The sequence below is a fragment of the Argentina anserina genome, chromosome 2, assembly GCF_933775445.1.
Source record: "Argentina anserina chromosome 2, drPotAnse1.1, whole genome shotgun sequence".
Taxonomy (NCBI): Eukaryota; Viridiplantae; Streptophyta; class Magnoliopsida; order Rosales; family Rosaceae; genus Argentina; species Argentina anserina.
Genome location: NC_065873.1, coordinates 7,307,257 through 7,320,562, shown reverse-complemented (window position 1 = coordinate 7,320,562; position 13,306 = coordinate 7,307,257). Strand labels below are relative to the sequence as shown.

The following is a 13,306-nucleotide window of genomic DNA, read 5'->3' as shown; positions in this document are numbered from 1 at the left end:
TAACCCTAGTTCTTGCTCAACCTAATGTTAAAATATCATGTCTATTAGTCTAGGGTTTCTGAAGTCGTCGCCTATATATATATGCAGTAAGATTGTGCGCGCCTTACTTTCAAAGTTATTCAACAATGTTCATGTTCCTAATTGAGTTGGCAAATCGTGAGAACTATTCAATACCGGGAGCATGTGTCGATTGAAACTTGATCCAAAAATAATTACAAGTTGGTACCCGATCAGGATGCTTTGCTAGTCAATACTTATGCCCAATTTATGGGTTTGCAATTGAACCAATAGTACTGTAGTTTCTATCAGTAACTCGAGCACATTTTCGTTAACGCAAAAATGTGCCACTTGTTCTCCTAAGCTACCTCAGTCCCTTAAGACACTATACAATTTTGCATCAATGCGTAAGACACCAATTCAGGTTCCATTTATTTATACATTCTCGGATCCTCCCCTCTTCGTGATGTGAATGGTGTGGTCAGCCATGCATTAGTGGATTTAGTGCATTACTATCTCAATAGTCATTCGCACGGTCGTAGGTAACAATTCGTATACAGCTCGGTGAAATCCAACTATTGTTTTCTCACTTATGAATAAATGACCACTACTTGGGCGAACGAAACGCATTACTTGACAACATTGAGTCATTTGAGTGGTTGCATATACAACTCTTGAGCAGATCAAATGACCCAAAACTCTAGTATTTGGATCGTTGTGTGAAAATCTGAACAAAAACTTAGACTCGCTATGAAACGATTTCAATCTTTGTAAAGGCAGTTGGCCAAGACGTCCCTCAGGACCTCAGGTGCAATGAGATATATGGCATGAACACAAATGATCAGTTTTTTCGTTTCTTTTCTTAGAATCTCCAAGGGTAGATGTTGTTTCCTACTTTCTTTCATGCAGCACTTGATGAGAAGTAAGGTTGCACAAGCACAAGTATGAGAAAATGCGACCACAAGTTGATCTTGGAATGGAAGAATTAATACATGGACAAAAGCCACGACTCAAGCGCTGGCCGAAATAAGAAACCTAGACATTTAGGAAATAGAGGGATCCAAGTACTACTTGGCGCTAGTATACGGGATGTAGAAGGATCGATACAATTTCCACCAATTAGTCTCGAATACGTTTTTCTTACTTCAGAACTGTGTACAACACCCATTAAAGATGACTGCACGGAAATAATTTACATACAATTCATCATCTTAAAAAAGACAAAGACACTGAAAATCCTACATTAATGTCAATAATTGGTCGATACATGTCTTCGTTCTCCTATCATACTCTTTTGACACTGTCGCCCTGAACAGCCACAAATCCCTCACTTGCAAGTGTAGCCATTGCATTCCTCAGCTGAATTACCAATTAATTCCCATTAGTATACCTGTGTATGAGAGAGAGAGAGAGAGAGAATCTGAGAGATCGAAGTATGTACTAACATCATTGAGGTGGATTTCGCCGCCAGAACCCTGCTTCTTGAGCTCCTCCAGCAGCTACAGAAAAATAATTAAGAACATTGAGATTTTAAATCTTCTTAACATTTGGATTTTGATTCGTTGTACATCTTGTAAGTAACCGTACCTCTAATAAACGCATTGAGGGTCCCCCGAGTTGCATCTTCTCCATAATAAAGTTGCGAGCCGATGCCACTAGATTTTCCCTTCTCATTCTTTCACTTGCCGAGATTCCAGTATTAATAAGATCCATGTCGATGGTTCCTTCAGTATCAAGTCATATAAATAAACTGTCTTCAATGAAAATAGAATGAGAAAAAGCATGCACAACTGCAGTAAACTATACCAGTGGAGTGATCTGTTGCTGATTGTTGCATTGCAACTTCAAGAAGCCGAAATGCCTCCATCACATCATGCTTTTCAACCTGCATATATCAGGACATAATTTTGATTATTTTACTCAAACTCATAATGTAGTCATTGTAAACATCAAGTTAGGAATGCAATCTTTGCTAACAGTTTCTGAAAACCGAATCCGAGCAAGAGCTTCACTAAGACGTATCAAACTCTCAATTTGCCTCGGTGTTGCTGTTATCACCTGTTAAAATTATCACACAAATGATCATGATACATAGACATACAAAAAATTATTTAAAAGATTTAATATAAAGAAAAGAGCATCAAGAAATATTTCTGATCAAAAGCACATAATAGCCAGATTTCTTTATTTTTTTTCTTATAAAATGAAATCGCAAGTGAAAGTGCAAACAGATGAGCACTTGATGGAAGAGATGATATCTTCCATGGGGACAGAACAATTCAATTGCATTTGTATCATTGAAGAATAATCTATTACAACTCCCAAAAACGAGTAGCTGCGAGTAAATGTAGAAGGCAGTGATATCAATTTTATAATTATGCAAAACAAGTATTAAATGGAGGATATATAGGAAGATGCTCGTCACATTATACCTTCTTGCTGCTGCCTGGAAAATTTCCTCTCCTCCTCAACTCTACATAGCCACGAGTCAACTCCTCTGCAGCTTCATCAGATAATTGTGGGTGAATATGCTTTCGAGCATATCCCACATAAGCAGTCAATGTGGCAAGGTCTAAAACATCCTGCTGTACAGTCTGCAAGAGAAGACATTGCGTGTTAAGTAAAACAAAAGATTTGGGACAACCATTTTCTTGAAAGATATCCCATAGTCACCAGACCTCAGGATTCTCAAAGTGCAAGGCAACAATATGTTTTGCAAGGCGCCTGTCAGTCTGCTCATCAGCCTTGTCAAGGATTAAGTAGATCAGATCAAACCTGAGAAAATCACCAGACAGAAGCTCAAGACAGTAATAAACTCTAGTGTGTTGGCAAATGCTTCATAGACAATGGATTTGAGGAGAGAGAGAGAGAGAGAAAGAGAGAGAGCCAGAAGATATTCAAGAGAAGTACAGCATTATAATACGAACTCATTAAACTGAACAAGCCTGGTTTAATGTCACTACTGGCACAGAAAAATGATTCTTCCAGTGGAAGGGCTTGAGTATATTATACCTGGATAATAAGGTAGGAGGAAGGTGTATGTTGTCAATTACTGACAAGCGAGGATTATAGCGAGATCCACTGGGATTTGCACAAGCCAGGACTGATGTCCTAGCATTAAGGGAGGCAATAATTCCTGCCTTCGCTATTGACACAGTTTGCTGCTCCATCACCTGAAATATAAGTATAAGAGCCCTAAATTAGTCAGAATGTAGTTTCTCAAAAGTCATGGATTGCAAATCAACATATCGCATGGTATCTAGTTGAGTGTATTATATGCCTGACATAATCGATAAAGAGAAGCAATTATGCCATTAAAAAAATTGTAGGATGAAAAATCAGTTTTCAGTCTTCATTATCAGGAATAAGAGGTACAAAGTTAAGCACAAATAAGAAGATAAATGTTATAGCATGTGATAAAATGCACATATCCTGGCATATATTTATAGTAGATAAAGAATAGCCAACCTCGTGTAACATGCTCCTTGCACTGTCAGACATTTTGTCAAACTCATCAATGCAACAAATACCTCGATCACTCAAAACTAAGGCTCCACTTTCTAAAACCTGAGAAGTTATAAATTGTTGCCACTCAGCTACATATTGTATTTACCAAATGTACCAAATGTATGAGAGTAAATCATTTACAAAGAAAGAAAAAGAATCATACAGTTTCCCCTGTTTCAGGATCTTTTGCAACATAAGCAGTCAAACCAACAGCAGAACTCCCTCTTCCACTAGTGTATATGCCACGGGGAGCAAGCTTGTGTATGTACTGGAGCAGCTGGGACTTGCTGGTTCCAGGATCACCAACAAGAAGAATATTGATATCACCACGAAACCTGGCACCAGATGGCAACTTCAAAGCATTTCCCCCAAAAAGCTGCATTTAGGACAAAAATAACAAGCATTGATTCAGAAATCATTAGAAATGAAATAATTAATGTGACTATTCAATGTAGTACTGAAAGAATCGGTAAATGTAACATATATATACCTGGCAAAGAAGGCCTTTTTTGACATCGTCTAGCTCCCAGATGTTTGGTGCCAAAGATCTGGTTAGGCGATCATATATGTCAGGCTGTTTAGCCAGCTCTTTCAATTGTTCCACCTTGAAACAATGTGATATGATAAGTGGAGGCCATACAAACAAACAAACCCTGATGCAAGTACACATGAAAAGATGGTATAAATTGATCTACCTTCTTATCATCAAAAAGAATCTCATCTGAATTTCCACCCAAGGAATTCTCAACTTCAGTCTGCTCCTCCGCCAGCATTCTTGACTTGTCAGACTTTTTTATATGCAGACAATCAATATAAGTCTGAAAAAGAAAACGAACACTGTATACATTATAGGAAGCCACCTCAATGACTAAGAGCTTGAACTTTAACAGGGACAAAAAGATAGAAGCATGCCTTGAATAATGATTTTACAGTTCTCTGTGTTGGTCCAACTCTTACGCTCATAGCCCGATATATCCCAGTAACCTATTGAAAACAATGACCAGATAAACAAATTATATCTTTATCTTCCTTTGGACCGACAACTCTTTACCATATGGCATAATAGCCTTACCTCAACTCTGTCACCTGGTTTTCCAGCATCAACCAGTTTGTCATGCATCAACAAACTCACAGTATGTGGTGTCCCTCCTTCAGGGATCTCATCAGGCGTCTCCTGGAGCCTCACAATCTGTTTATCAGTAAACCTGATTCACACAGTAGGACCCATTAAGATAGTCTCACTACGGAACTTGGTTGTCAAAAAAAAAATGAAAGTTGCATATCCAAATCAATTTTTACACACAAAAAAATATCATGCTATAATTCCAAATCAATTTGAACTCTCTTATTAGGTTTTTTCCTGAACATACTTCATGCAAACCATTATACACTGCACACCTTTAGTCACAATTCCAAGTAAGAAAATGGGTTTGGACTTTTGCTTTAATTAAAGAAAAGAAAGCACGCATCTTGCAATCTTCATAAATATGGTACCTTCCATAGTAGTACTTAAACACTTGGATATATACAGGACTTATGATTCACTATGACTACAAACCGCATAAATGCATCAAAGGTTTACGCAAAACTGCAAAAAGACAAAATGCCCCCAGAAATGAAAAGGGGTTGCAGACCATAAACCAATGTAATATAACTTTAAGATAAGAACAACAATTATGGTTTTCTTTTGTGTGACAACAGCAAGCAACTACTGTTACAAAAAAAAAACTCAAAAGATTGTAATGACGAATACCCACTACAAGTGCAAGATGTCAGCAAGAAACAAGCATAGAACAAGTTCGTAAGAAGCAAAATGGGATAAAATGTACCATTTCTGGTCATAAGGTGATAATCTAACAATTAAAGGGGCATAAACTCATATGTTATCTGTATGACTCAAAACCCCAACATGATGCCAGGAATTACCTGCAACGATTGTGCACAAGTGTCATAGAATTCTTGGCTTGACACTCTTCTTTCATGCACCTTTGAGGTTCGTTTATTTTCCCTGACAGCACTCAACAATCAGCAAAACAGAAGATAAATTCATAGACAAACAACCTCACACAATATTTACCTTTCTCTACAGGAAGAGGGTCGGAGTAGTAGCCGCACACGAGGCATCTAAATATTGCTTCCCTTATCTCGGGTATTATCGAACTGGACCGGATAATCATTCCCTTTATCGAAACCATCCTCTCAATGTCTACAAACAGGCTAACAACTCAATTAACAAACAGCACATTCTCAACAACAAACAAAAAGAATGCGACGAAAATAAAACTAACCAGACGGGTTCAGATTTCTCATGGAAGTTGATGTTTTGAGATTGAAAATCCGAGTCTGAATGTGCTTCTCAAACAAGGGGTTTATAACAGGCACCATTTCCATCAAAACAATGTCGAAAATGGCAAGAACCTCAAGAGGGTACCTGACCATCTTAGCATACAAATCAGGATCGTAATCGAACACATTTCGAGCATCCACATCGAGAGACTCTTCTTCCACTTCCAGAATCCTCTTAATTGCCTCAATGTACTTCCCTTCAGTAACATACTCGCTCTCCGAGCTCTGCGATTGGTCCCGAAAATTCTTCAGGAACCTATTAATGGCGGTTTTGACATCATTGACGCTGATGTTGGTGCCCCAGACGTAGGTGGGCCGGTCCTCGTCCATGCCGTAGCTGTCGCCGGCCTCGGAGGACGGCGGCGCGTCATCGGTGGAGGACGGGGTGCGCGCGTTGGTGCGGTGAGTGCGAGAGGTTGGGGTCGGGGTTGTTTCGGAGGCGGCGAAGCGGGAGCGGGAGGCCGGAGGGGTGGCGAATGCGGTGGGGGTGACGGATCTGCGGCGGCGTCTCTGGCGGGCGGCGGGAGAAGAGAAGGTGTTGCCGATTGGGCTGGAGATGGAGTCATCCGGCGAGGAAGGGCCTGTTGAAATTGGAAATCGGAATGAAACCAAATTGGGAATTGATTAGGGATTAAAAGCAATTCAATAGAGAGAGAGAGAGAGAGGTTACCGTTGTTGAAAGAGTCGGAGGCCATGGTTACTGGTCAGAGAGAGAGAGAGAGAGAGAGAAGGAGAGGGATTAGGGTTTGAGAGAGGTAGCTTCACTCTGCACGGAGGGGGTTTGCCTTTTAGAATAATTTTAGCGGGAAGGGACTGTAATGTTCCCGCCAGATACGTTACTTGGTAAGGGTTTAGATGGTCTTTTGATCTTCCTCCATTTTCATTGGTTTTTTTAGGTAACAACCGGTGCGACTGCCGTAAAGCCTTCGATTAATGAAACTGTTTAAATACAAACAGAAACAGGAAGATATACCGCCTAAACTCCGAACAATTAGTAAGAGAGAACAACTGAAACACTAACAAGAGCCTCACATGATCTTATATAATCAAACACGCACAAACTAGTAAGAATTGAAACAAATATTAATTTTGAAAAGATAAAACTCATACAAAGTAATTATAAAACAATTAAGATTACTTTTGCGATATGCTATTACTATCTTACAACACTTCATTTCATCATATCATTAGGAGGATGCGACATTTGATAATTTTAAAGAACTCGTTGCAGTACTAACCACCGGCACTCAAGATGCATAAATAAAACTGAATCCCAACTCAGCCCACTAACTCAGAGTAAGATATTATTAAAAACTTAAAGCAACTTAAAGTTAATAAATAAAACATAATAAATTGGCGCCAAAGGGAGTGCCCCAGCCTTAATACCAAAAGCCATAGACTAACCAAATGTTGTCAACTACTGCTAAGCTCAAGCTTGTCATCATATCTCCATTAAATCCTCTGCCACTTCACCATCCCGCTATCATGATCTTCCCTCCTTCATTGATTTCACCATCCCAGCTTCGGATCATCGCCACAAAACCAAGATCAAGACCAAACAAACCGATCAAGATCATATTCATCCAATTTTATTTGGTTGTCGGATCCATTTGTAAGCTCTTCGGGATCATGCCAGAACAACAAGGCTCCGCCAAGACCAACCACCTTCGATCTACTCCGTAGTCCGTACAAGGTCACTTGGTAGGTATACGTTGTACGACACACAAATCTTAATGATTGACTTCAAGGGCTACGATGGCAAAGTTAGTGTGCTAGAGACTGATGTAAGGTTGGGGGTGGAGGTGTCAACGGTGTTTGTGGTGGTTATGATGGTATTGGGAAATCAATGGAGTGGACCGAGAGTGTCACACCCCAAGACCAATTCCGGTCCCGAAATGCAACAGTAATCGCCACAGTCCCGAAATAGAAGCAATCGATACGGGATCTGACGCATCGATCACCCTTACTTGCGACTGCAAGGCTAAAAGGAAATGAAAAGAAATAAAAGAAAATAAACATCACAGCAAATGAGGCTCAAATTTAGATTAACACAAATAAGTGAAAGGTAGCAATTAAAATAAAAGTACAAGTACGACGTGAGAAAAGTACGTCATCACAATAAATATGGGCCAAAGGAAACAACCGCATGACTGAAAATGCAAAGTAATATAGTACGCGTCGTACGATTGTGGAAGTATAAACGGAGATCGGGTAAATAAGAAGTCACACCGGAAACTAGCTTCGAGGTGCCGGAAATAGACCACGAGCGATGCAACGCCACTAGCACCTAGTCCTCGTCCTCACGAACCTGATTCGAGTAAGACGACCCAATTGTAGTTAGGTTTTAAAACCGTATATATATATATATATATATATATATAAAGAGTATATATATAGACCGTTAACGTAGAAATACGTAACGAAAGTCAAACCGAGACAATGACATGTCTCTTGACAAATAGGGTAAGTCAAACAAATCGGACAAGTCAGACAAATCATGCACATGTGAAATATGCGACTCAGCTCGAAATATCAAAAATGCCGATGGGGTGTATATAACCCGACCGGCTCCAAGGTTCGCCTTCGGGCGAACCAAGAGATAATAATGCACTAAAATCATAAAACTACGGTGCTAGATATCAGGACACGGTTATCACCGTAAATTAAGTCACAACGCGTCGGACATCAGGACATCAACAATTACCATGGATAATTCATGGTGCAAGACATCAGTACACGGATTCACCATATAATAATAAACATATGGTGCCAAACATCAGTACACGAAATCATCGACTTATAATCATGCATAAAATAGAAAGTCAATCTCAAGACATAACGACCAAAATAAAGTGCAAATGTAAGCATGCAGACGATAAAGACATATTACATATTGTTGATCCCTTTTTTTCCACAAGCCCAAAGTCAAGACCCGACATGCGAAGAACCGAATCAACGGTCCTAAAATCACGCCAAGCTTAATATCAAGCCAAGCATAAATTAAAACACGTCATGCAATTCTCGTAGACCCAAGCTACGCTTTGGGGATTACATGAGGGTCGTGGTATGGAAGGTAACGGAGCTTGTGAGGCCCATCGTCAAAATAGAGCACGTAAATAAATTTTGGGCTTAGGAACCAAAATTCATACATTATGTGGCTTTAAATTCGACATTGGGCTAGTAGAGAAAGGGATCTTCAACCCAATAAAGCAAATGCCCATTTCTGGCCCAAACCCATCATATAACCCAAGGCCCAAATCCATCCCAGCTGCTTCTTCCTCAAACAGAAGGCACGTTCTCTCTTTTTGCTGTTGAGACTGGTGCTCAGCCCTTTCCGGCAACACTAGAAAACTAGGGAGCTCAAATCACACCTAGATCTTCTAAGATCTCTTTGATTTCCTATCCCCACAACTTCTTTTGAGCATGATTTAAAGAGCCCATAATCTTTGGTTGGTGACAGTAGCACCAAGGTGCCAACCTACTTCTGCCATCATCGCCCCTATCCATAGACCACACATCCGAGATGAAGAAGAATCCAAGAAACCAGCGGTCCTTGAGGCTCTCCTTCCTTTCCCAGCTCCACTATAAAGAGGGGGGATTCATGAGGATTGGGGGGGACTCATTCCAACTTGGGGAAGATTCATCCCAATTCATTCCAACTCATCTCATCTCATCCCAACCCAGAAAAACCTAGTAGCTTCAAGTAATATCTCTCTTCTTCAAACCTTTACCCACCACACCTTAATCATCATCCAAATCATGCAATCCCATATGTACTAAACTCACAAGCATCCAGCTCCCATACCATGCCCTCTGTAAGTTACATGTGAATTTGATTTGCTGCTATGCCTTCTGTAAGTTTCGTGTAAATTCGACTTGCTGCTGTTACGGTCAAGCAAATTTGTGCCGTTAGAAGAGAATCGATGCTGTTATAAGTGAATCGCTGCTGTTACAAGTGAATTGTTGTTGTTACTATCAAGTCCGATCAATCACAACAAAATCATTCTTAGATCATTTCCTCGATCGATTTTGGGCCTAGTCGCACTGTAAAAACACCATCTTACACATATATATTTTTACATATAGAAAACCACTAACCCGGAAGGTATCGGCTCATCCTAACGGGCGGCCACCTTACCTGGGATGGCATTGGCGAAGTCCGCGCCCCAAGTCTCACTCCTCGTGCTTCGCGTAGAATCGCATCCATTGAGTTCATCACGTAACTAAACAAGTAATGAAAAAGGGAAGTAATAAATTATCGTCGATTCTTTTTAGTAGATTTAATAATTATCAACGATTCGATTAGATTAACCGTCCGAGTTGAGATCTCGGGATGTAAGGTTGATTTAACAAAGGTGAGTGTGGATTTGACTTAATGGATATTCGTATCTTAGATTTAAGACACGAATAACTGATAAAAATGGAAATATTTAATGTAATATCACGCTTAAGAGTTCCTTGATTAGGATCAGAAATCGAGTTTAACAATCCTGATCGAGTTTACGTTTATCTGACAAGCTAATATTACGTCTTTAGTGGGAAGTTACTAATTCTCTTTAATCTGAGATAGATCAAAAATCCTAAAAAAGAAAGGTTAAAATGGCTTAGATAAAAAGTCAAATATTTACAATTTAGGTAAAACAGTAACTTTTTAAACCCATTTTTTTGCCAGGGATAGGACTGTAATCATCGAAAGTTACAGGGTTATTTTGGTAATTTCACTCCACAATAAAACAGTAAAATGGTAAAAACCAGGGTGTTTAATCCTTTGTTCCTCCGATATGCAATCCGGCCAAAATCCGGCAGAAAACCACCTCAATCCAACATGCAATTATATAGAATGAATCAAAACGTCAAATCGAACACAACTATACCAAAATCAGAGAGAGACGAAGTCGTTTTATACCTCAATGAAGAGCAATGACGAAACCAGTCGCCGTTGTGCTCCTCCTCCACGATTTCAAGCTGTTGCTGCTCGTCCGAGGTCCTCCACCAATCTCCTAGGATGCTGCTACGTTTCTGGGTTCACTCCAAGCTCGACTGGGCCGGTGGCTCGATGAAACTCAGTTGTCGGAGCTTCAAGCTCCATGGCGGCGAAAACCAGGAAATGAAATGGAGTTTATGGCTCGGTGTAACTGATCGACAAAGAAATGTAGCTATAAATGTTATAGAGGCTCGGGATTACCTAGAATTGAAGAATCGAGATCGTCGGAGGTCCAAACTCGAAGAGAAACCCCGTCGGCGTCGCACAGCTTCAACCTTGACCCCGCCGGAAATTAATTCGAATCTCACATGCAATAACTGGATTTTGTAGAGCTCATCGAGGGAGAGATAATGGCAGTGGTGGCGTGCCCTGACGTGGCCGGACATCGGCGGTGCGGCCGGTCAAAGTCGTCGGTCTCTGGGTTGAGAGAGAGAGATGAGGTCGAGACAGAAAAAGAAGAAGAGGAAAAGAAAAAAGAGAGAGAGGGATCATGGGCTAAAATGGCCTGGCTCGGGTTTTAAAGAGAGGCTTGGGCTTCTCTCAAGCCCAAAACCAAAACCCAAATGTAATTTTGCGAAAAACGTTTTTAAAATTCTGTAAACTTAGTAAACGTGTAGAAAATTAACCGATCATCGGAAAAATATTCCGTGAATACTCGCACACTCGTGATGACGTGTAGTTCAATACAAGACTATTAAACTACAAATTACGTCAGAAAGAACAAAAAAAATTTGGGGCTCATAGAGAGAGACTATTTTACCCTTTAAAGTTTGTCATATGTTAAAGAAATTGACGACGTCATTAACGTCGTGTATGTATAAGGGGTCAGGATTATAATTTGGTGTACTCAAGTTTATATTTTAGAACTTGATGTACATATATTAATAGTGGGTCATACATGATGTATGGTTAGTAAAATTTTCCCGTCTTATATAGTTATACTGAAAGTCTGTTGGCATAGACTTATGTCTAGCCATAATCAGCACTGAAATGAACACAGCTAAACCCAAGCAAAGCTCGAACCCACAACACCAGCGTGGAGCTAACCACGCCAACTACGCAGTGGGCCGTAGCACGACTTAATCTGACTATGGACGCACCCTCACACGCCCCCCGAAGATGGCTCCAGGAAACACTTTTAGATGGAGCAAGTGGCACATTGGGAAATGAATGCTTGGCTCCCCTCTACTCAGCTATTAAAGGCCAAACCCTTTGACATTTCAAGTAAACTGGCTATTCACTGTTACTCTGCCAAAATTACCATTCGCCTGACTTGAGCATCAGAGAGTTGAAGACCACGCCACTGTGGTCTCCACTAACAAGTTGTGCTACTTGTGACATGAAAAAGGACAAGAAGCATGGCGCGATACAGATTAGCGTAGTGGAGTGAACTTCACCGTCGTAGTACACTGCATTAACAAAGTCTAAACTCTTAAATTATATTATTCTTTAGATATATGTTTTAGTGTTTGTATGATATGCTTAGTTGATTTAAATATTTAATTTTATTATATTTATATATGAATTTGTGATACATCACAGTTCCAACTTGTGACTCCTTCTATTCAATGGTGTCTCGTTTTGTCACATAGGTGGTCATGTTTGTCTTCTTGGTGGTTTAATTAGTGCAACTTTCTAACTGCTCGAGCGACTCTATCTACATTTTTTTTGTTCCTGGTTTGGAAGCATATGCATATACGACGCGACCATGCATAGTTAAGACTTCTTGTTTAGTGATGCAACATTTGCGGCGACATTGGTTAGCAGTGGCCCTTTTCCCCTCTAGTTCTAGTTGCTCAAGCTTGTTTTGTATGGGCTAGGTTGTTGGGCTTTCATTGGTTATTCTTTGCTTGTTGGCTTGCACAATGCAGAGGTATATTGTATTAATTAGGTTCGAATGAGACTGTTAGAGTCGATAAAAATCAACTTGTCTAATTAAAACATCGATATGATCAAACTTGCGGTAGATTGTGACCAGTTAGCTAGTTTGGCTTGAACTGTGTGGGTCGACTTGGTTGTTATCATCAGATTACACCTAACTTCAATCCGTGGTACTCTTAATGAAATGTTCAACAAGATTTCTCTTGTTTAAAAAGAAAAAGAAATATTTATGCAACATAAAATGAAGGCTCTAAAATGAGATAACCAATCAGTCCCCAAGGAAAAGAGTTGAAACGAAAATATGCGGGTGACTCCAGATACTTCAGATCAACCTGGGAAGGCAAAACCTAGGGTTTCGATTGGCGGCCTCATTCTGCTTGCAAGGGGGACGTCGATCGTGGTTAGCGGCCATGCTAAGGATCTCGGCGTGGATCGTTTTGGTGGCGAGAAGCTCCTCTTTGGTGGCTTCTTCAACCATGATGAGAGTTTTTGGATTCAGATCATGGTGACGGCGTATGCAAGAGGCGTCGATTGTAGGGGAGGTGCTGCCAGATCTGCACAAGGGCACGCATGCCAGAGGTTGTTTCAAGG

At 40.3% G+C, this 13,306-nt stretch overlaps 1 protein-coding gene across 1 annotated transcript; it reads right to left on the bottom strand.

Annotated features, from left to right (window-relative positions):
* Nucleotides 1-982: 982 nt before the first annotated feature.
* On the bottom strand, nt 983-6,590 carry LOC126782764 (DNA replication licensing factor MCM4). The gene is made up of 18 exons (XM_050508069.1): nt 6,521-6,590; nt 5,793-6,431; nt 5,582-5,710; nt 5,431-5,512; nt 4,577-4,709; nt 4,417-4,488; nt 4,200-4,322; nt 3,995-4,108; nt 3,668-3,880; nt 3,466-3,564; nt 3,010-3,170; nt 2,676-2,772; nt 2,430-2,591; nt 1,975-2,055; nt 1,804-1,882; nt 1,585-1,721; nt 1,443-1,496; nt 983-1,356 (listed from the first exon to the last, which is right to left on the bottom strand). The coding sequence occupies exons 1-18, from the start codon at nt 6,543-6,545 to the stop codon at nt 1,282-1,284; spliced, it is 2,475 nt and encodes an 824-aa protein (XP_050364026.1). The 5' UTR covers nt 6,546-6,590; the 3' UTR covers nt 983-1,281.
* Nucleotides 6,591-13,306: the final 6,716 nt, after the last annotated feature.

What these genes read in the sequence shown, in the direction of transcription:
- LOC126782764 (XM_050508069.1), bottom strand. Translation starts at nt 6,545, where the DNA reads ATGGCCTCCGACTCTTTCAACAACG. An exon ending in CCCTCTTCCTGTAGAGAAAG is followed by an intron (nt 5,513 to 5,581) that starts GTAAATATTGTG and finishes GAGTGCTGTCAG; the next exon opens with GGAAAATAAACGAACCTCAA. An exon ending in AACCAGGTGACAGAGTTGAG is followed by an intron (nt 4,489 to 4,576) that starts GTAAGGCTATTA and finishes TGTTTTCAATAG; the next exon opens with GTTACTGGGATATATCGGGC.